We start from the raw sequence: 23,423 nt of genomic DNA, 5'->3' as shown, positions 1-23,423 counted from the left end.
ACTCACTCACTCACTCACTCACTCACTCACTCACTCACTCACTCACTCACTCACTCACTCACTCACTCACTCACTCACTCACTCACTCACTCACTCACTCACTCACTCACTCACTCACTCACTCACTCACTCACTCACTCACTCACTCACTCACTCACTCACTCACTCACTCACTCACTCACTCACTCACTCACTCACTCACTCACTCACTCACTCACTCACTCACTCACTCACTCACTCACTCACTCACTCACTCACTCACTCACTCACTCACTCACTCACTCACTCACTCACTCACTCACTCACTCACTCACTCACTCACTCACTCACTCACTCACTCACTCACTCACTCACTCACTCACTCACTCACTCACTCACTCACTCACTCACTCACTCACTCACTCACTCACTCACTCACTCACTCACTCACTCACTCACTCACTCACTCACTCACTCACTCACTCACTCACTCACTCACTCACTCACTCACTCACTCACTCACTCACTCACTCACTCACTCACTCACTCACTCACTCACTCACTCACTCACTCACTCACTCACTCACTCACTCACTCACTCACTCACTCACTCACTCACTCACTCACTCACTCACTCACTCACTCACATACATGAAGGCCCCGGGGCTTTTCCCGAGCTCAAGGTAATACATTTTCAGCCAAAACTGAGGAGGCGTGTTTTATCCAAATTATGAACCGTCGTAATGCAAGAAATACCAGAAAAAATAAACAAAACATAGACATACCTTATAGTGAAACAATACAGTGTATAGCGGTATAAAAGGAATTTTGCTCAAAGCGTGCGAGATATAAAAACACGCGCAGCATTGACAAGCTGTAGTTTTGACATGACAAACTTAACAAATTCGCAAAAACTGTCCCGGTAGCTCAGTGGGAAAACATTGGATTACGAAACATAACACGATATGTGAGAATGCATGATCGATTCACGTCATAGATTTTCACTTTAAAAAAAAAGAAATGTGACTTTTAACCAACCATCAAACACAATTGTGTTCATATCAAGAGGCACGTTTACAAAAACCTAGGTACATGTATTACAATTGAAATGTATTCCCCAGGTCTCGGGATATCCACCGGAATTCCCCGGGCATTGTTGATATTGCCTGCCTTGAAGACCCTTCTCTTATTGTAGTGTGACGTCATCAGAAGTTTATAAGGGACGGACATACCCCAGTACCCCCTGTTTGTCTCCCGGGGATATTTAAGGGAAGGATATACATACCTCAGTACCATGTGTTTGTCTCCCGGGGATATTCTATGGAAGGATATATCTCAGTACCATGTGTTTGTCTCCCGGGGATATTCTATGGAAGGATATACCTCAGTACCATGTGTTTGTCTCCCGGGGATATTCTATGGAAGGATATATCTCAGTACCATGTGTTTGTCGCCCGGGGATATTTAAGGGAAGGATATACCCCAGTACCCCCTGTTTGTCTCCCGTGGATATTTAAGGGAAGGATATACCTCAGTACCATGTGTTTGTCTCCCGGGGATATTCTATGGAAGGATATATCTCAGTACCCCGTGTTTGTCGCCCGGGGATATTTAAGGGAAGGATATACCCCAGTACCCCCTGTTTGTCTCCCGGGGATATTTAAGGGAAGGATATACCTCAGTACCATGTGTTTGTCTCCAGGGGATATTTAAGGGAAGGATATATCTCAGTACCCCGTGTTTGTCTCCCGGGGATATTTAAGGGAAGGATATACCCCAGTACCCCCTGTTTGTCTCCCGTGGATATTTAAGGGAAGGATATACCTCAGTACCATGTGTTTGTCTCCCGGGGATATTCTATGGAAGGATATATCTCAGTACCCCGTGTTTGTCGCTCGGGGATATTTAAGGGAAGGATATACCTCAGTACCATGTGTTTGTCTCCCGGGGATATTCTATGGAAGGATATACCTCAGTACCATGTGTTTATCTCCAGGGGATGTTTAAGGGAAGGATATACCTCAGTACCATGTGTTTGTCTCCCGCGGATGTTTAAGGGAAGGATATACCCCAGTCCCCCCTGTTTGTCTCCCGGGGATATTCTATGGAAGGATATACCTCAGTACCATGTGTTTGTCTCCCGGGGATATTCTATGGAAGGATATATCCCAGTACCCCCTGTTTGTCTCCCGGGGATATTTAAGGGAAGGATATACCTCAGTACCCCGTGTTTGTCTCCCGGGGATATTTAAGGGAAGGATATACCCCAGTACCCCCTGTTTGTCTCCCGGGGATATTCTATGGAAAGATATACCTCAGTACCATGTGTTTGTCTCCCGGGGATATTTAAGGGAAGGATATACCTCAGTACCCCGTGTTTGTCTCCCGGGGATATTCTATGGAAGGATATACCTCAGTACCATGTGTTTATCTCCAGGGGATGTTTAAGGGAAGGATATACCTCAGTCCCATGTGTTTGTCTCCCGCGGATGTTTAAGGGAAGGATATACCCCAGTACCCCCTGTTTGTCTCCCGGGGATATTCTATGGAAGGATATATCCCAGTACCCCCTGTTTGTCTCCCGGGGATATTTAAGGGAAGGATATACCTCAGTACCATGTGTTTGTCTCCCGGGGATATTCTATGGAAGGATATATCTCAGTACCCCGTGTTTGTCGCCCGGGGATATTTAAGGGAAGGATATACCCCAGTACCCCCTGTTTGTCTCCCGGGGATATTTAAGGGAAGGATATACCTCAGTACCATGTGTTTGTCTCCAGGGGATAATTAAGGGAAGGATATATCTCAGTACCCCGTGTTTGTCTCCCGGGGATATTTAAGGGAAGGATATACCTCAGTACCATGTGTTTGTCTCCAGGGGATAATTAAGGGAAGGGTATATCTCAGTACCCCCTGTTTTTCTCCCGTGGATATTTAAGGGAAGGATATACCTCAGTACCATGTGTTTGTCTCCCGGGGATATTCTATGGAAGGATATATCTCAGTACCCCGTGTTTGTCGCCCGGGGATATTTAAGGGAAGGATATACCCCAGTACCCCCTGTTTGTCTCCCGGGGATATTTAAGGGAAGGATATACCTCAGTACCATGTGTTTGTCTCCCGGGGATATTCTATGGAAGGATATACCTCAGTACCATGTGTTTATCTCCAGGGGATGTTTAAGGGAAGGATATACCTCAGTACCATGTGTTTGTCTCCCGCGGATGTTTAAGGGAAGGATATACCCCAGTACCCCGTGTTTGTCTCCCGGGGATATTCTATGGAAGGATATACCTCAGTACCATGTGTTTGTCTCCCGGGGATATTCTATGGAAGGATATATCCCAGCACCCCCTGTTTGTCTCCCGGGGATATTTAAGGGAAGGATATACCTCAGTGCCATGTGTTTGTCTCCCGGGGATATTCTATGGAAGGATATATCCCAGTACCCCCTGTTTGTCTCCAGGGGATATTTAAGGGAAGGATATACCCCAGTACCCCGTGTTTGTCTCCCGGGGATATTTAAGGGAAGGATATACCCCAGTACCCCCTGTTTGTCTCCCGGGGATATTCTATGGAAAGATATACCTCAGTACCATGTGTTTGTCTCCCGGGGATATTTAAGGGAAGGATATACCTCATTACCCCGTGTTTGTCTCCCGGGGATATTCTATGGAAGGATATACCTCAGTACCATGTGTTTATCTCCAGGGGATGTTTAAGGGAAGGATATACCTCAGTACCATGTGTTTGTCTCCCGCGGATGTTTAAGGGAAGGATATACCCCAGTACCCCCTGTTTGTCTCCCGGGGATATTCTATGGAAGGATATATCCCAGTACCCCCTGTTTGTCTCCCGGGGATATTTAAGGGAAGGATATACCTCAGTACCATGTGTTTGTCTCCCGGGGATATTCTATGGAAAGATATACCTCAGTACCATGTGTTTGTCTCCCGGGGATATTTAAGGGAAGGATATACCCCAGTACCCCCTGTTTGTCTCCCGGGGATATTCTATGGAAGGATATACCTCAGTACCATGTGTTTGTCTCCCGGGGATATTCTATGGAAGGATATACCTCAGTACCATGTGTTTGTCTCCCGGGGATATTCTATGGAAGGATATACCTCAGTACCATGTGTTTGTCTCCCGGGGATGTTTAAGGGAAGGATATACCTCAGTACCCCGTGTTTGTCTCCCGGGGATATTCTATGGAAGGATATACCTCAGTACCATGTGTTTGTCTCCCGGGGGTGTTTAAGGGAAGGATATACCTCAGTACCATGTGTTTGTCTCCCGGGGATATTCTATGGAAGGATATACCTCAGTACCACGTGTTTGTCTCCCGGGGATGTTTAAGGGAAGGATATACCTCAGTACCACGTGTTTGTCTCCCGGGGATATTAAGGGAAGCTTATACCCCAGTACCACGTGTTTGTCTCCCGGAAATGGTCTATGAAATGATATACTTCAGTACCACGTGTTTGTCTCACGGGTATGTTCTAGGTAAGCTTATTCCCCAGTACCACGTGTTTATCTCCCGGAGATGTTCTATGGAAGGATATACCTCAGTACCATGTGTTTGTCTCCCGGAGATGTTCTATGAAATGATATACTTCAGTACCACGTGTTTGACTCCCGGGGATGTTCTATGAAATGATATACTTCAGTACCACGTGTTTGTCTCCCGGAGATGTTCTATGAAATGATATACTTCAGTACCACGTGTTTGTCTCCCGGGGATGTTCTATGGAAGGATATACCTCAGTACCATGTGTTTGTCTCCCGGAGATGTTCTATGAAATGATATCCTTCAGTACCATGTGTTTGACTCCCGGGGATGTTCTATGAAATGATATACTTCAGTACCACGTGTTTGTCTCCCGGAGATGTTCTATGAAATGATATACTTCAGTACCACGTGTTTGTCTCCCGGGGATGTTCTATGGAAGGACATATCGCGGTACCATGTGTTTGTCTCCCGGAGATGTTCTATGGAAGGATATACCTCAGTACCATGTGTTTGTCTCCCGGGGGTATACTTGTGTGTAGTTGAGGTCGAAATAGTTCCACGGGAAGGCGGCGTGTGTCGCTCTCGACAATGGCAGGACGTGTCACCCTACGCTACACCATCTGCAGTGCTGCACTGATTTCCTGAAGAACACGCATTGCTCACATGCGACGCTCATTAAATCTACAGACACACGTCAAGCAGGCCCCACATCCTGCCGACAGCAGGACATGTGAAGCGTCTGTAAAATACCTCAGAAACTACGGTGATTCTGTCAATTGCTTCAGCAGCTGTTGGAGTCATCACACAGTTGCTGCAACTAAAGATGAACCCGTAATGTTGTTCAGGCCACAACAAATTACATTTTTAGTTTTTCTGATTTTCTTTCTCTCAAAGAGACGACAGGAGTACCTTTGTCATTATTCACTGTTCATAATCGAAAATCATCACTAAAAATATTCCTTTTGTTCACAGTGAGTGAGTGAGTGAGTTGGGTTTAACGCCGCTTTTAACAGTATTCCAGTAATATCGCGGCGTGTCAGCTTAATGTGGGAGGAAAGCCCGAAGTGATGCAGGTCTAAGAGGTTTACCACTTCGGTGAAACCCACGAGCACGGGTATGGTGCTGACAAACCTAGAAACATAATCGGGGAGAATCGGGATTCGAACCCACAATCATAGGTTTCTGGCGTGCCCAAGGGACGCAACTCTGCACAGCGAATCGCGGCGCCTTAGACGACTGGGCCACCCGTGCCCCCTTTTGTTCACAGAAGAATGAGGAGCCCCCGAAGACAAGGTAATTAGAACACCGTGGCCCGGCCATGGTACACATGTGGCGATGACGCAGCCGCTGTCCATGTCGTCGGGTTTACAACTAAACATAAGACACAACGTAAACATTTTATTCTTTACTGTTGAGGATTCATAAAAAAACATAATAAATACATTGACAGATTTTACATATATAATAATAATGAGTTCAGTAATAACAAGTGCAGCTTCATCTGAGAACAGCCTACAACACTGCAACTGTATCTCAGAACATATCAAGACAACTTCATCTGAGAACAGCTTACGAGAAGACAACTGTAGTTGAGAACAGCTTACGAGAAGACAACTGTAGTTGAGAACAGCTTACGAGAAGACAACTGTAGTTGAGAACAGCTTACGAGAAGACAACTGTAGTTGAGAACTGTTCCCTCAGTTTACAATAATCTTACAACAGATGACAATATAGCTGCGCTAACAACAACCTTACCGCAGATGACAATATAGCTGCGCTGACAACAATCTTACCACAGATGACAATATAGCTGCGCTGACAACAATCTTACCACAGATGACAATATAGCTGCGCTGACAACACTCTTACCACAGATGACAATATAGCTGCGCTGACAATGCTGCTGCGGCTGGTATGTCGAACAATACATAAATTGCAAATAATTCGATGGTATTTGATTGGCTAACTAAGCAATGTTTATAGCGTTTATGATCGCATAAACCGAAAAGAACAATAGGCCTTAAAAGCAAAATTTTAAAATGAAGAAATCTTGGAAAGCATCTTTGGCAGGCAGAGAAATTTAAACTTATGTCAAAAAGAAGTCAGCATCAACATCCCACGTTAATTCGTAAATATCTAATAAATATAATATATTCCACTGTAACGTATTTAGGCCACGTGGTGCTTCAGCTCTTTCTAGCCCTTGATCATTACTCGATGACTATCTGTAACGTTATGTGAATCCTACACATAATGTTTATGATAATGTCATCGGCAAACGAGCGATGTTTCTAAATCGGCTGTGGTATCTTGCAGTGAGCGAGTGAGTGAGAATGGTTTAACGCCGCTTTTAGCAACAGTCCAGCAATATCATGGCGGGGCACACCAGACATAGGGTTAAACGCCGCTTTTAGCAACAGTCCAGTAATATCATGGCGGGGCACACCAGACATAGGGTTAAACGCCGCTTTTAGCAACAGTCCAGTAATATCATGGCGGGGCACACCAGACATAGGGTTAAACGCCGCTTTTAGCAACAGTCCAGTAATATCATGGCGGGGCACACCAGACATAGGGTTAAACGCCGCTTTTAGCAACAGTCCAGCAATATCATGGCGGGGCACACCAGACATAGGGTTAAACGCCGCTTTTAGCAACAGTCCAGTAATATCATGGCGGGGCACACCAGACATAGGGTTAAACGCCGCTTTTAGCAACAGTCCAGCAATATCATGGCGGGGCACACCAGACATAGGGTTAAACGCCGCTTTTAGCAACAGTCCAGTAATATCATGGCGGGGCACACCAGACAAAGGGCTTAACACATTGTCCCCACGTGGGGAATCAATCCCGGGTCTTTAGCGTGACGAGCGAAGGCTTTAACCACTAGGCTACCATGCCACTCCGGTACCCCGCAGTGGTTGCATCTGTGCATGGCACAGTCGATCACAAACTGGCACATCAAACAAAGTTTCTGTACAGTAGGCACAAGACAGGGGTCCACTAGACAGGGGACCACTAGACAGGGGGCCACTAGACAGGGGGCCACTAGACAGGGGGCCACTAGACAGGGGACCACTAGGCGGGGGACCAATAGACAGGGGGCCACTAGACAGGGGACCACTAGACAGGGGACCACTAGATGGGGGACCACTAGACGGGGAACCACTAGACAGGGGGCACTAGACGGGGGACCACTAGACGGGGGACCACTAGACAGGGGGCCACTAGACAGGGGACCACTAGACATGGGACCACTAAACAGGGGACCACTAGACGGGGGCCACTAGACAGGGGACCACTAGACAGGGGACCACTAGACGGGGGCACTAGACGGGGGGCCACTAGACAGGGGACCACTAGACAGGGGACCACTAGACGGGGGCCACTAGACGGGGGGCACTAGACGGGGGACCACTAGACAGGGGACCACTAGACAGGGGGCCACTAGACGGGGGACCACTAGACGGGGGACCAATAGACAGGGGGCCACTAGACAGGGGACCACTAGACAGGGGGCCACTCGACAGGGGACCACTAGACAGGGGACCACTAGACAGGGGACCACTAGACATGGGACCACTAAACAGGGGGCCACTAGGCGGGGGGCCACTAGACAGGGGACCACTAGACAGGGGACCACTAGACAGGGGGCCACTAGACGGGGGACCACTAGACGGGGGACCAATAGACAGGGGGCCACTAGACAGGGGGCCACTAGACAGGGGACCACTAGACAGGGGGCCACTAGACGGGGGACCACTGGACGGGGGGGGGGGGGGGGCACTAGACAGAGGACCACTAGACAGGGGCCACTAGACGGGGGACCACTAGACGGGGGGGGCACTAGACGGGGGACCACTAGACGGGGACCACTAGACAGGGGGCCACTAGACAGGGGGCCACTAGACAGGGGACCACTAGACGGGGGCCAATAGACAGGGGGCCACTAGACAGGGGACCACTAGACAGGGGACCACTAGACGGGGGGCCAATAGACAGGGGGCCACTAGACGGGGACCACTAGACGGGGGCACTAGACGGGGGACCACTAAACAGGGGACCACTAGACAGGGGACCACTAAACGGGGGACCACTAGACAGGGGACCACTAGACAGGGGGCCACTAGACGGGGGACCAATAGACAGGGGGACCAATAGACAGGGGGCCACTAGACAGGGGACCACTAGACAGGGGGCCACTCGACAGGGGACCACTAGACAGGGGACCACTAGACAGGGGACCACTAAACAGGGGGCCACTAGACGAGGGCCACTAGACAGGGGACCACTAGACAGGGGGCCACTAGACGTGGGACCACTAGACGTGGGACCAATAGACAGGGGGCCACTAGACAGGGGGCCACTAGACAGGGGACCACTAGACAGGGGTCCACTTGACAGGGGGCCACTAGACAGGGGACCAATAGACAGGGGGCCACTAGACAGGGGACCACTAGACAGGGGGCCACTAGACAGGGGACCAATAGACGCCGTTTTGTATTTGTTTCTTTGCATTTTAGCGCCGCAACCATCAACGTCGCAGCTAAATGACGGCGCTAAGTAAATAATCGATATTCTTATCCAAACTCCCCAGGGAATCCCGCCGTTTTGAAAATAACATTACTTTAACTGAACATGCAGAAAGTCAAAATTATTAAATCAAAATTTATGTGTCACAAGTGTCCAAATGCTTGTGAGACCTGGATTCTTGTGTGTCGCCGTTCTTCCTCGTCGTGGATGTGTGTTCATGCCATCAACCACTGGTGTATCTTGGCAACACACGCCGTCGTCATATAGATTTGCGAGTATTGACAAATTGGCGTAGAAACTGGCGAGATTATATTTCCGTGGTGTAGTTGCTGCTCCTTTCTAATCCCAGAACGAGGAAGAATATTAGAGAAATTAGTGAAATAACAATAAGATAGAACCGGAAGAACAGGGTATCACAGGCCCGCGCAATGTCCTTCCATCCCAGTTCAGCCGTGCTGCTGGCGGCGGATGACGCCCGGTCACTGAAGTCGCCCAGAGACCTCTTCTGGTTGGCCTTGATCCGGATGTTCGGAATGCCCTTGAACTGGGTCTCTTCTCCAACGATGTCCGTATTGCTGGCGGAGACTGTTCCCGACTTCCGGCAGCCACGGGAACAGACCAGAGGCATGATGACCACCCTGGTGGTCTGCCCCAACCAGTACGGCACCTCGCCCTCCCGGTAGTGGAAGTCAAGCACGATGACAGTCAGCAGCACGGACAGTCCGCTAAGACACAGGACCACAGCCAGGTAGACAGCTGAAACACAAGAAAACCACAAGAAATACAATCCCAGGATTACAGCCAGGTAGACAGCTGAAACACAAGAAATACAATCCCAGGATCACAGCCAGGTAGACAGCTGAAACACAAGAAATACAATCCCAGGATCACAGCCAGGTAGACAGCTGAAACACAAGAAATACAATCCCAGGATCACAGCCAGGTAGACAGCTGAAACACAAGAAATACAATCCCAGGATCACAGCCAGGTAGACAGCTGAAACACAAGAAATACAATCCCAGGATCACAGCCAGGTAGACAGCTGAATCACAAGAAATACAATCCCAGGATCACAGCCAGGTAGACAGCTGAAACACAAGAAATACAATCCCAGGATCACAGCCAGGTAGACAGCTGAATCACAAGAAATACAATCCCAGGATCACAGCCAGGTAGACAGCTGAAACACAAGAAATACAATCCCAGGATCACAGCCAGGTAGACAGCTGAAACACAAGAAATACAATCCCAGGATCACAGCCAGGTAGACAGCTGAAACACAAGAAATACAATCCCAGGATCACAGCCAGGTAGACAGCTGAAACACAAGAAATACAATCCCAGGATCACATGTGGCTGCATCATTATCCATCATATGATTTGTTTGTTTGTTTGTTTGTTTGTTTGTTGTTTAACGCCGCATGGGTACAATGTGTGAATCCCATTTCTGGTGTCCCCCGCCTTGATATTGCTGGAATATTGCTAAGACTATATTTATTATTACTACTTCATCTTCTACCACTACATCTTCTACCACAACATCAACTACCACTACTGCGTCTACTGCTACTACGTTTTCATTACATCAAGCAGTGTCTTACCCACGTAGGAGGTGTTGTTGGAGTTTGTGGGCATTCGGTCAGCAATGAAGATCAGGATCTACTACCACTACGCCCACTACTACTACGCCTACAACTACGTCTATTACCACTACGCCAACCCGTTTCTTACCCATGTAGGAGGTGTTGCGGGAGGTGGTGGGCATGCTGTCGGCGATGAGAGTCAGGAAGACAGCAAAGGCGAGAAGCACCGTGAGGGAGTAGCCCATCTTCTCCCCGCTGTCCGGAGGCAGGACGAACACCAGGGCCGACAGGATGGACAGAACCACCACGGGAAGGATGATGTTGATGCCATAGTAGTCCGGCTTCCGCTGTAGATTGAAGACGAAGGACACTGCCGCGTACGTTTCCGAGTCAACATCCTGGATCTTTTCAGATCTTTCGCTGTAAGCTTTATTCAAGTTCCACTCACCGTTCCTCTCAAACTCAGCTGTCTCCACGCCAGAGCCGTACTTGAACAGGTCGAGCTCCCGGAGGTTATAGCCCCAGCTCTGCAGGACCACAGAACATTCCTGGGAGTCGAAGGGGTAGTAGGTGATGTCAATGTCGCAGTGGGTTGTATAAATTCCGGGTGGATTCCAGGAAACTTTGCCCTCGTTGGTGACTCTCATGGGGATATTCTCGTTGGCGATGACGTCTAAATTGTCGATCCTGGAACCAAACATGGACTGTTTAACAAATACAGTAAACTACGGTTATAACGAACACGCTTATAACGAACTGACGGATATAACGAACTTACTTTTTGGTCCCGACTACTTGCTGTAGTTATGCTGTGTATATGCTTATAACGAACTACGGTTATAACGAACTAAAATTAGTAGTCCCTTTGAGTTCGTTATAACCGTACTTTACTGTAAGACGTTTAAGGACTCCACCATGCAGAGTCACAAACCGCTGGCCCTAAAATATTCTGATAGGCACGGACTCCCCTCGCTTCCACCCCCTCACTTCCACCCCCTCACTTCCACCCCCTCACTTCCACCCCCTCGCTTCCACCCCCTCACTTCCACCCCCTCACTTCCACCCCCTCACTTCCACCCCCTCGCTTCCACCCCCTCGCTTCCACCCCCTCGCTTCCACCCCCTCACTTCCACCCCCTCACTTCCACCCCCTCACTTCCACCCCCTCACTTTCACCCCCTCGCTTCCACCCCCTCACTTTCACCCCCTCACTTCCACTTGAAACTGGTTGAACCCCCCTCTTAGCAGGGTCATTGTATACACTTATTTTCCGGAAACTTACGCGTTCTTCACAACCAGTGAGGGTCGCCATATTTCCGTCTCGTCCGCAAAAAAGAACCCAATGCCGGTGTACGCTGCAGGAGTCCATCTGAGCCGGGTGTCGTTCCATATCTACGGATGGAGAGCACAATAACCATAATACATTTGTTTAGTACCGAATAGAAAATGTTACCCCATCTGCTAGTGTTTGATTTATGACAACAATACATGTGGCAGGTCTTCTAGTTTTATCGGTATAAAAAAAGGCCCGATTATTCGTACATTGCTGAGGAACCAAGGGTCATAATCGAGTCAAATATGGAATTGAATCCAAGTGGATCCGGGCAACAAAGGATGGCAATTCAATTTGATATTTCTGTTGTTCCATTTCTGTACATGATTACAGACTGCTTCATCCGGTTCGTCCCAGTCAAAACTGACCAGCCTTTCACTAGTTGCCAAAGAGGATCAATTGTAGCCAGGGTTTTCAATGTAGCCCCCAGCACCATCACAATGCTATGAGATCTGTTTCAACAGTAGTGTGAACACGTGATCGGCCAAGATCGCTACATCCGACTGCGCCACCTGCGCGAAAGACGACCACAGCCACCTCAACCGCATCCCAAATACCCGGACTGCGCAGAATCTCCGACCAGACCGTACGAAACCGTTTAAGAGCAGCAGGTCATATTGAGTCGACAACATCGTCAACAACGACTGCATTGGTGTCGTCAACACAGGGTTTGCCCTCAACTGCAACGGAGAGATGTCTGGTTCAGCGACGAATCGAGATTTCTCCTCCGTCGAGGGGATGGAAGAGCACGGGTCTACAGTCGTCGGGGAGAACGTTACGCCGGAAACTGCGTACAGGAAGTAGACAGGTTTGGTGAGGGTAGCGTTATGATGTGGGTGGCTATCTCTCATCACGACAGGACAGGTTTGGTCCATATCCAGGGCAATCTTACGGCTCAACGATACATCAACGAAATTCCCCTACAACACGTCCACCCAATTTCAGCCAACGGCAACGGTGTATTCCAGCATGACAACGCTCGACCGCATACAGCACGGATCACAAGAGCCTGTCTACACAGCAACAACGTTGATGTTCTCCCCTAGCCCGCCAGATACCCGGATTTCAACCCGATAGAGCACATGCGGGATGTCTTGGATTGACGGCTACGCCGACGTCAACCACAACCCCAGAATTAACCTCTTTCAGTTATAAGTCCAATTATGCAGATATTATGTATTTTGTAGAAAAATTATATTGCTGATTTGAAACAGTCATTGTTAATATATAAATATGCAAATAAAGAATATCACTACCATGACAGTGTGGGTTCGAATCCCGGATGGGAGTCAACTCCAAAAAAGTACTAGAATCTGTACTTTATTAAGAAAGTGTTATCCCAAAATATAACATTTATCACCTTGACAGGTTATTTAGAGGTATTGTTTATTGTTCATTTTGTAAGACCAGTAGTACCTGACCACGTGGACTGTTATGGTCGTGTGTATCGTGGTTGAGTACCCAATGCTTTAACTTCAATATAACGCCATCAAATTTATGGGCAGCTCAACTGCTGCAGACATATGGTCCGTTTCAGTTTCACGTATACTGAACACAATAGTTAGGGAACCTGAATATTTTGGGGCATATTTTTATGAAATTGTGTACCCAGTCTTCTCTACCAAAATGTCCCCCAAAATATTCATGAGCCCGAACTAATTAAGTGTAACTGAAACTGACTCAGGTGATAAGCCTTCTGTGCTTTCTTATATTTTGTTGTTGAGTATATATACCTCTTTTAAGTTAATGAGTTTGGATTACGGTATCAAAAGACAACATGAGGAGAATGCATAGCTTAATAAAACACCCAGATTCATCAGGAACAAACAACACAAATGCACGCCAACAGAAACCTCGATGTGATTAATGGAAAGCACGATTTGCCGACGCAATACACCAGTCTGGTTAATGGAGGACAATAGAGCGTGACCATGTAGTAGTACAAAGGTTTTACAGCATGCCATACTCTGGCTGTGATATATTGCTTAATGGTGTGTATGGAACATCAACCTAAGTAGGTCTTCAGCACTCGTGTACATTTCGAACCGCCATGTGTGTTTGTAGCTCGTCAGGTGTGTGTGTGTGTGTGTTTGTAGCTCGTATATGATCAACACCCGTCATGTGTGTGTTTGTAGCTCGTACATCAACACCCGCCTGTGTGTGTTTGTAGCTCGTATATCAACACCCGCCATGTGTGTTTGTACCTCGTATACACAACACTCGCCATGTGTGTATTTGTAGCTCGTATATCAACACCCGCCACGTGTGTGGGTTTTGGTAGCTCGTATATCAACACTCGCCACTTGTGTGTTTGTAGCTCGTATATCAACACTCGCCATGTGTGTGGTGTAGCTCGTATATCAACACTCGCCATTTGTGTGTTTGTAGCTCGTATACACAACACTCGCCATGTGTGTGGTGTAGCTCGTATATCAACACCGCCCTGTGTGTGGGTTTTGGTAGCTCGTATATCAACACCCGCGATGTGTGTGGTGTAGCTCGTATATCAACACTCGCCATTTGTGTGTTTGTAGCTCGTATATCAACACTCGCCATGTGTGTGGTGTAGCTCGTATATCAACACTCGCCATGTGTGTGGTGTAGCTCGTATATCAACGCTCGCCATTTGTGTGTTTGTAGCTCGTATACACAACACTCGCCATGTGTGTGGTGTAGCTCGTATATCAACACTCGTCATTTGTGTGTTTGTAGCTCGTATACACAACACTCGCCACGTGTGTGGTGTAGCTCGTATATCAACACTCGCCATTTGTGTGTTTGTAGCTCGTATACACAACACTCGCCATTTCTGTGTTTGTAGCTCGTATATCAACACCCGCCACGTGTGTGGTGTAGCTCGTATATCAACACTCGCCATGTGTGTGGTGTAGCTCGTATATCAACACCCGCCACGTGTGTGGTGTAGCTCGTATATCAACACCCGCCACGTGTGTGGTGTAGCTCGTATATCAACACCCGCCACGTGTGTGGTGTAGCTCGTATATCAACACCCGCCACGTGTGTGGTGTAGCTCGTATGTCAACACCCGCCACGTGTGTTTGTACCTCGTATATCAACACTCGCCATTTGTGTGTTTGTAGCTCGTATATCAACACCTGCCACGTGTGTGTTCGTTGCTCGTATATCAACACCCGCCGTGTGTGTGTGTGTGCGTGCGTGAGTGCGTGCGTGCGTGCGTGCTTGCGTGCGTGCGTGCGTGCGTGCGTGCGTGCGTGCGTGCGTGCGTGTCATATTTCAACACCCGTCATGTGTGTGTGTTTGTAGCTCGTATATCAACATCCGCCATGTGTGTGTGTGTTGGTAAACGAGCTACAAACACACACATGGCGAGTGTTGATATAAGAGCTTAGGAACATATTGTGATTGTTCTATTTGTTACAATCCCTTCCGGGGCGGTAGCCTAGTGGTTAAAGCGTTCGCTCGTCACGCCGAAAACCCGGGTTCGATTCCCGACATGGGTACAATGTGTGAAGCCCATTTCTGGTGTCCCCCGCCGTGATATTGCTGGAATATTGCTAAAAACGGCGTAAAAACATACTCACTCACTAACCATCCATACTGTGAGATCAGTTTTAATCATCCACACTGTGAGATCAGTTTTAACCATCTATACTGTGAGATCAGTTTTAACCATCCATACTGTGAGAGCAGTTTTAATCATCCATACTGTGAGATCAGTTTTAACCATCCATACTGTGAGATCAGTTTTAATCATCCACACTGTGAGATCAGTTTTAACCATCCATACAGTGAGATCAGTTTTAACCATCCATACTGTGAGATCAGTTTTAACCATCTATACTGCGAGAGCAGTTTTAACCATCCATACTGCGAGATCAGTTTTAATCATCCATACAGTGAGATCAGTTTTAACCATCCATACTGTGAGATCAGTTTTAATCATCCACACTGTGAGATCAGTTTTAACCATCCATACAGTGAGATCAGTTTTAACCATCCATACTGTGAGATCAGTTTTAACCATCTATACTGCGAGAGCAGTTTTAACCATCCACACTGCGAGATCAGTTTTAATCATCCATACAGTGAGATCAGTTTTAACCATCTATACTGTGAGATCAGTTTTAATCATCCACACTGTGAGATCAGTTTTAACCATCCATACTGTGAGAGCAGTTTTAACCATCCACACTGTGAAATCAGTTTTAATCATCCATACTGTGAGATCAGTTTTAATCATCCATACTGTGAGATCAGTTTTAACCATCCATACTGTGAGATCAGTTTTAACCATCCATACTGTGAGATCAGTTTTAATCATCCACACTGTGAGATCAGTTTTAACCATCCATACTGTGAGATCAGTTTTAATCATCCATACTGTGAGATCAGTTTTAACCATCTATACAGTGAGATCAGTTTTAACCATCCATACAGTGAGATCAGTTTTAATCATCCACACTGTGAGATCAGTTTTAACCATCCATACTGTGAGATCAGTTTTAACCATCCATACTGTGAGATCAGTTTTAATCATCCACACTGTGAGATCAGTTTTAACCATCCATACTGTGAGATCAGTTTTAACCATCCATACAGTGAGATCAGTTTTAAACATCCACACTGTGAGATCAGTTTTAACCATCTATACTGTGAGATCAGTTTTAACCATCCATACTGTGAGAGCAGTTTTAATCATCCATACTGTGAGATCAGTTTTAACCATCCATACTGTGAGAGCAGTTTTAATCATCCACACTGTGAGATCAGTTTTAACCATCTATACTGTGAGATCAGTTTTAACCATCCATACTGTGAGATCAGTTTTAACCATCTATACTGCGAGAGCAGTTTTAACCATCCATACTGCGAGATCAGTTTTAATCATCCATACAGTGAGATCAGTTTTAACCATCTATACTGTGAGATCAGTTTTAATCATCCACACTGTGAGATCAGTTTTAACCATCCATACAGTGAGATCAGTTTTAACCATCCACACTGTGAGAGCAGCTTTAACCATCCATACCGTGAGAGCAGCTTTAATCATCCATACAGTGAGATCAGTTTTAACCATCCATACTGTGAGATCAGTTTTAACCATCTATACTGTGAGATCAGTTTTAACCATCCATACCGTGAGAGCAGTTTTAACCATCCATACTGTGAGAGCAGTTTTAATCATCCATACTGTGAGATCAGTTTTAACCATCCATACTGTGAGATCAGTTTTAATCATCCACACTGTGAGATCAGTTTTAACCATCCATACAGTGAGATCAGTTTTAACCATCCATACTGTGAGATCAGTTTTAACCATCTATACTGCGAGAGCAGTTTTAACCATCCATACTGCGAGATCAGTTTTAATCATCTATACAGTGAGATCAGTTTTAACCATCCATACTGTGAGATCAGTTTTAATCATCCACACTGTGAGATCAGTTTTAACCATCCATACAGTGAGATCAGTTTTAACCATCCACACTGTGAAAGCAGCTTTAACCATCCATACCGTGAGAGCAGCTTTAATCATCCATACAGTGAGATCAGTTTTAACCATCCATACTGTGAGATCAGTTTTAACCATCTATACTGTGAGATCAGTTTTAACCATCCATACCGTGAGAGCAGTTTTAACCATCCATACCGTGAGAGCAGCTTTAACCATCCATACTGTGAGATCAGTTTTAACCATCCATACTGTGAGATCAGCTTTAACCATCTATACTGCGAGAGCAGTTTTTACCATCCATACTGTGAGATCAGTTTTTACCATCCATACTGTGAGAGCAGTTTTAACCATCCATACTGTGAGATCAGTTTTAACCATCCATACTGTGAGATCAGTTTTAACCATCCATACTGTGAGATCAGTTTTAACCATCTATACTGTGAGAGCAGTTAACCACCCATACACACTGTGGCAGCAGTGACAATAGTGTAATGATTTCTACCCGGCACCCAGATGACATGACGTCACTTACCACTGTGAAGTACCCGGATATTGAAAACGTTTGCGTGCGCGTTACCTGAAACAAAGAATAAGCATATTACATGAAACGTATTTAACACAATGTGTCTATCATTGATCGCATGATACTCAAAGTAATTTACAAACAATTCAATTCTTTTTTGTTCAAAAGGCCACAGGCACATATCCAATTGTGTTACATCAGGGGCCGGTCATTTATTTTAGGGAAGGGTGGGTCAGAGTGAATCAGGGCGTGGTCACCAAAATGTATAACACTCTGCTACAACACCATGTTTTCAGACGAATCATGGTTTTGCCCCCGATTCACAAATGGCAGAAAACGTTGTTGCCGACGTAGCGGCGAGCGGTATGCCAGGGCAACAATTCTTGACCATGATCGGTATGAGGTGGTCGTGTCATGGTGTGTGGGGCGGTATCACACATGACAGGCGAACTGATTTGGTTATTGTGAATGGATACTTGACTGGCCAGCGATATGTTGACGGAATTAATTGTCCGTCCTGTCGTTGCTCTGTTCGCTAGAATTATCGACTGAATGTTTGAATTGCAAGATGACAATGCCAGACCACATCGTGCCAAGGTCGTCACCGATTATCTCCGACGAGAAGGCCTACAGACATTGGACTGGCCCGCTATGTGCCCTGTGCATGTATCACACAACATGGTGGACACACCAGATAGTGATCTACACACCGACATTACTTTTACAGACATATATCGTCATAACACCTTCACTATCATTTCATCAGTTCCCATATCTTTTCTCGGGAGTAGGTACTTTCTGTCCCCGTATCAGGGTGGCTTTACCGCTAAGTCCTTGACCTACCAGTTGGTTTATGGTGAGGAGGTTGAAGACGAGGTTGATTGAGGTGACGCCGTCGGGACGACTCTTAAGGGAGTAGTTGGCGAGGAGGTCCGTCCGCAGTTGTGTCTCGTTACCGACATTGTAACTAGACACCCCTGTAACTGAAACAAGTGAGCGAGTGAGGGAGACTGACATCATCGTTAGGAACAAGGTGAGTGAGTGAGTGAGAGAGACTTACATCATCTTTAGGAACAAGGTGAGTGAGTGAGTGAGAGAGACTTACATCATCTTTAGCAACAAGGTGAGTGAGTGAGTGAGACTTACATCGTCTTTAGCAACACACACATACATGTCATACTCGATAGGCGACAAACAGAATGATTGTCAAACGGGACCCCCGAATTTAAGAAATGACATGTGACAAAATGACGTCGTGGAATTCAGTTGTCCTAGTAAATTCAATATATTGGTTTATGCCCCATGAGCATCAATGCAAGAGCGACATCTTCTGGACATATTAAAGATCAAACGGTTCCATTCTACCATCATCCGATCTGTCCTGTTGACATATGTGATGCTAGCCGAGACCATGATGCCACAACCCTACCTATCGTGCGCCGGATAGTGCCCCCTTCCACGCCGCCTCCTAACACGTTGTCTACCCTTTGTAAAGCGTAAATATAACCTCGATTCATCAGAAAACATGGTGTGTGTCCAATGCCGGTGTTGACGACCTCCAAACTACAATACCACTGTTGTCTGAGGCGCCTCTGTGCTACAGTCAGACGCAGTCTTGATTTCAAACCCATAGTTTTCAACCTGTATCGTTGACGTCGAAAGTCGGATTCCTGTGACAGCCCCGACGTTGCCCCTCACTGAGTCAGGGTGTCAGACTCCTAGATTTACCAACGTGTCTGGCAACTGCATTCTGACTGACTAGCTTCAATCATGCCTACAGCACGAAATGTTTCATTCTCTGCCATGTGCACATTTGGAGGCATGTACTTTCTTTGTACCCGATGAATGAACCACGTGGCTGTGACGTTAAGTGGTTCATGCCAGTTACCAGGATGTGCCACCGTGGACCACGTGGTGTACTTGTGCAGTGTGCGAAGTTTGAGGGAGTTTGCTGTCGGCGTTCTGCACGTGTGTCTCGTGCAACAAAGGTGGTCATTTCATTCTTATAGCTAACATGGCTGAAGGGTTCCCTTAAATATTGTACCTAGTGTATCTATAAAATGATGTTTGTTTGTTTGTTTCTTGTTTAACGCGGTCTGTAGATAATCGAGTCAGGGCCGGACATTTCGGTGATTGACATCATGAGCATCAATCCACGCAATTGGGATACGATGACATATATTAACCAAGTCAGCGAGCCTGACCACCCGATCCAGTTAGTCGCCTCTTACGACATGCATAGTCGCCTTTCACGGTTGGTTGGTTTGTTTGTTGTTTAACGCCGCACTCAGCAATAGTCCAGCTATATGACGGCGGTCTGTAAATAATCGAGTCTGGACCAGACAATCAAGTGATTGATATCATGAGCATCAATCCACGCAATTGGGATCGATGAAATGCATGAACAAAGTCAGCGAGCCTGACCAACCGATCCCGTTAGTCGCCTTTTACGACAAGCATAGTCACCTTTTACGGCAAGCATGGGTTGCTGAAGAGCTATTCTACCCCGAACCTTCACGGGTATTTTATAGAATGAAGGACGGGGGACACATATTTCATTGAGTCACCTTGTACCAACCTCACACAGACATCGATGTATAGATCTCCACGTACAAACTGGCATATTTTAATGTGGCTGTGGTATCGAGCTGTGGCACAGTCTGTTTTCTCAAATAATGACTTTGTGTGGTTTGAGTCACACGGAGAGCCAGGTTATTGAAGGCTGCAAATGCCAATTGTCACGAAACTAGAAGATTAAAACCGCAGTCTGGATTCTATGTTTGAGACCCGTGTTTGTTGGACATCTAACAACATAACGGGTTGTATGTTGAACGATGTTGTTTCATGGAAAACGCAAATATTTCTATGTTGCTGGGGACATACCACGTTTTCCCTTACACGTTTAGTTTATTCCACTTGGATGGTGTTTGTTTGAGTTAATTGGATAGCATTAACTAATTGATAGTTGATATCATTTACAGAAAACTGAGATTTAGATCGCTGTATATGTAATGAGTAATGTTTTAACGCTGCACACCGGACAATGAGTGAGTGAGTGATTGTTTTCTAATGCATGACCGTGACTCAACCGGTGTCATCGCATCACCACGACCATGACAACACGACACCCGGTGTCATCGCATCACCACATCCATGGCAACACGACACCCGGTGTCACCGCATCACCACGACCACGACAACACGACACCCGGTGTCATCGCATCACCACGACCTGACAACACGACACCCGGTGTCATCGCATCACCACGGCCATGGCAACACGACACCCGGTGTCATCGCATCACCACGACCTGACAACACCCGGTGTCATCGCATCACCACGACCATGACAACACCCGGTGTCATCGCATCACCCCGGCCATGACAACACCCGGTGTCATCGCATCACCACGACCATGACAACACCCGGTGTCATCGCATCACCCCGACCATGACAACACCCGGTGTCATCGCATCACCCCGACCATGACAACACCCGGTGTCACCGCATCACCACGACCATGGCAACACACAGTGTCATCGCACTACCCCGGCCATGATAACACGACACCAGGTGTCATCGCATCACCACGGCCATGACAACACGACACTGAAGCTGTGTAATGGCTATATCTCCTACTGTTTGGAGGGAGAGCGGCGCGTCCACCACAGCATGGTAACCTCCTGTCACGGATAAAACCAGCACCAAGCCTTTTAATGTGATTATATATTTGTCCATTAAAGGTGTTTGTGGAGTGGGGAGTCCTTCAATGTGATGTAGATGTGTGTGAGCGACAAGATCTAGATAAATAAACACACATGCACTTATCTAAACTCACACAAACACTTCTAAACACATGTACACGTGTGAACACACCTACACCGATCTAAACACATATGTACATGTGTAAAAAAGCATGCACCGATCTAAACACACATGTGCACGTGTAAACAAACATACACAGACGTAGATACACATGTACACGTGTAAACAAACATACGCAGGTGTAAACACGCATGTACACGTGTAAACACACATACACCGATCTAAACACACATGTAAACATGTCAACAAACATACGGCGATCTAAACACACATGTACACGTGTAAACAATCATACACCCGTCTGAACACACATGTGCACATGTAAACAAACATACGTAGGTGTAAACACACATGTACACGTGTAAACACACATACACCGATCTAAACACACATGTAAACATGTAAACAAACATACGGCGATCTAACACACATGTACACGTGTAAACAAACATACACCCGTCTGAACACACATGTACACGTGTAAACAAACACACACCCGTCTGAACACACATGTACACGAGTAAACAAACATACACCGATCTCAACACATAATCCATTTTTATGTTTCTAGCCGCAATATAGCTGTAATACTGTTAAAAGCGTCGTTAAACCCAACTGACTCACTCACTATAGTACAGACAGAAGTTCTCTATAGTATAGTACAAGCTCTCTATAGTATAGTCCAAGCTCTCTATAGTATAGTACAAACTCTCTATAGTATAGTACAAGCTCTCTATAGTATAGTACAAACTCTCTATGGTATAGTACAAGCTCTCTATAGTATAGTACAAGTTCTCTATAGTATAGTACACGCTCTCTATAGTATAGTACAAACTCTCTATGGTATAGTACAAGCTCTCTATAGTATAGTACAAGCTCTCTATAGTATAGTACACGCTCTCTATAATATAGTACAAGCTCTCTATGGTATAGTACAAGCTCTCTATGGTAAAGTACAAGCTCTCTATAGTATAGTACAAGCTCTCTATGGTATAGTACAAGCTCTCTTTAGTATAATACAAGCTCTCTATAGTATAGACACAAGCGCTCTATGCTATAGACACAAGCTCTCTATTGTATAGTACAAGCTCTCTATATAGTACAGTACAAGCTCTCCATAGTAAAGTACAAACTCTCTATGGTATAGTACAAGCTCTCTATAGTATAGTACAAACTCTCTGTAGTATAGTACAAGCTCTCTATGGTATAGTACAAACTCTCTATAGGTAGTACAAGCTCTCTATAGTATAGTACAAGCTCTCTATGGTATAGTACAAGCTCTCTATAGTATAGTACAAGCTCTCTATAGTATAGTACAAGCTCTCTATAGTATAGTACAAGCTCTCTATTGTATAGTACAAGGTCTCTATAGTATAGTACAAGTTCTCCATAGTATAGTACAAGCTCTCTATAGTATAGTACAAGCTCTCTATGGTATAGTACAAGCTCTCTATGGTAAAGTACAAGCTCTCTATAGTATAGTACAAGCTCTCTATGGTATAGTACAAGCTCTCTTTAGTATAATACAAGCTCTCTATAGTATAGACACCAGCGCTCTATGCTATAGACACAAGCTCTCTATTGTATAGTACAAGCTCTCTATATAGTACAGTACAAGCTCTCCATAGTAAAGTACAAACTCTCTATGGTATAGTACAAGCTCTCTATAGTATAGTACAAACTCTCTGTAGTATAG

At 46.0% G+C, this 23,423-nt stretch overlaps 1 protein-coding gene across 1 annotated transcript in view; it reads right to left on the bottom strand.

Moving 5' to 3' along the window:
- Positions 1–8,300: 8,300 nt before the first annotated feature.
- Positions 8,301–23,423, bottom strand: part of LOC124150356 (neuronal acetylcholine receptor subunit alpha-7-like) — a 31,876-nt gene continuing 16,753 nt past the window's right edge. The window contains exons 2-6 of the mRNA XM_046522347.2: positions 18,745–18,884; positions 17,911–17,955; positions 11,891–12,000; positions 10,758–11,296; positions 8,301–9,781 (exon numbers count right to left, since the gene is read on the bottom strand). Of these exons, the coding sequence (XP_046378303.2) occupies positions 9,333–9,781; positions 10,758–11,296; positions 11,891–12,000; positions 17,911–17,955; positions 18,745–18,884 (1,283 nt within the window). The 3' untranslated portion in view covers positions 8,301–9,332. The remainder of the gene's footprint in view (positions 9,782–10,757; positions 11,297–11,890; positions 12,001–17,910; positions 17,956–18,744; positions 18,885–23,423) is intronic.

This window comes from Haliotis rufescens, unplaced genomic scaffold (genome assembly GCF_023055435.1).
Source record: "Haliotis rufescens isolate VD_foot unplaced genomic scaffold, xgHalRufe1.0.p SCAF_4, whole genome shotgun sequence".
Taxonomy (NCBI): domain Eukaryota; kingdom Metazoa; phylum Mollusca; class Gastropoda; order Lepetellida; family Haliotidae; genus Haliotis; species Haliotis rufescens.
Note: the sequence above shows the minus strand (reverse complement) of the source record. Positions and strands in the feature narration are given on the sequence as shown.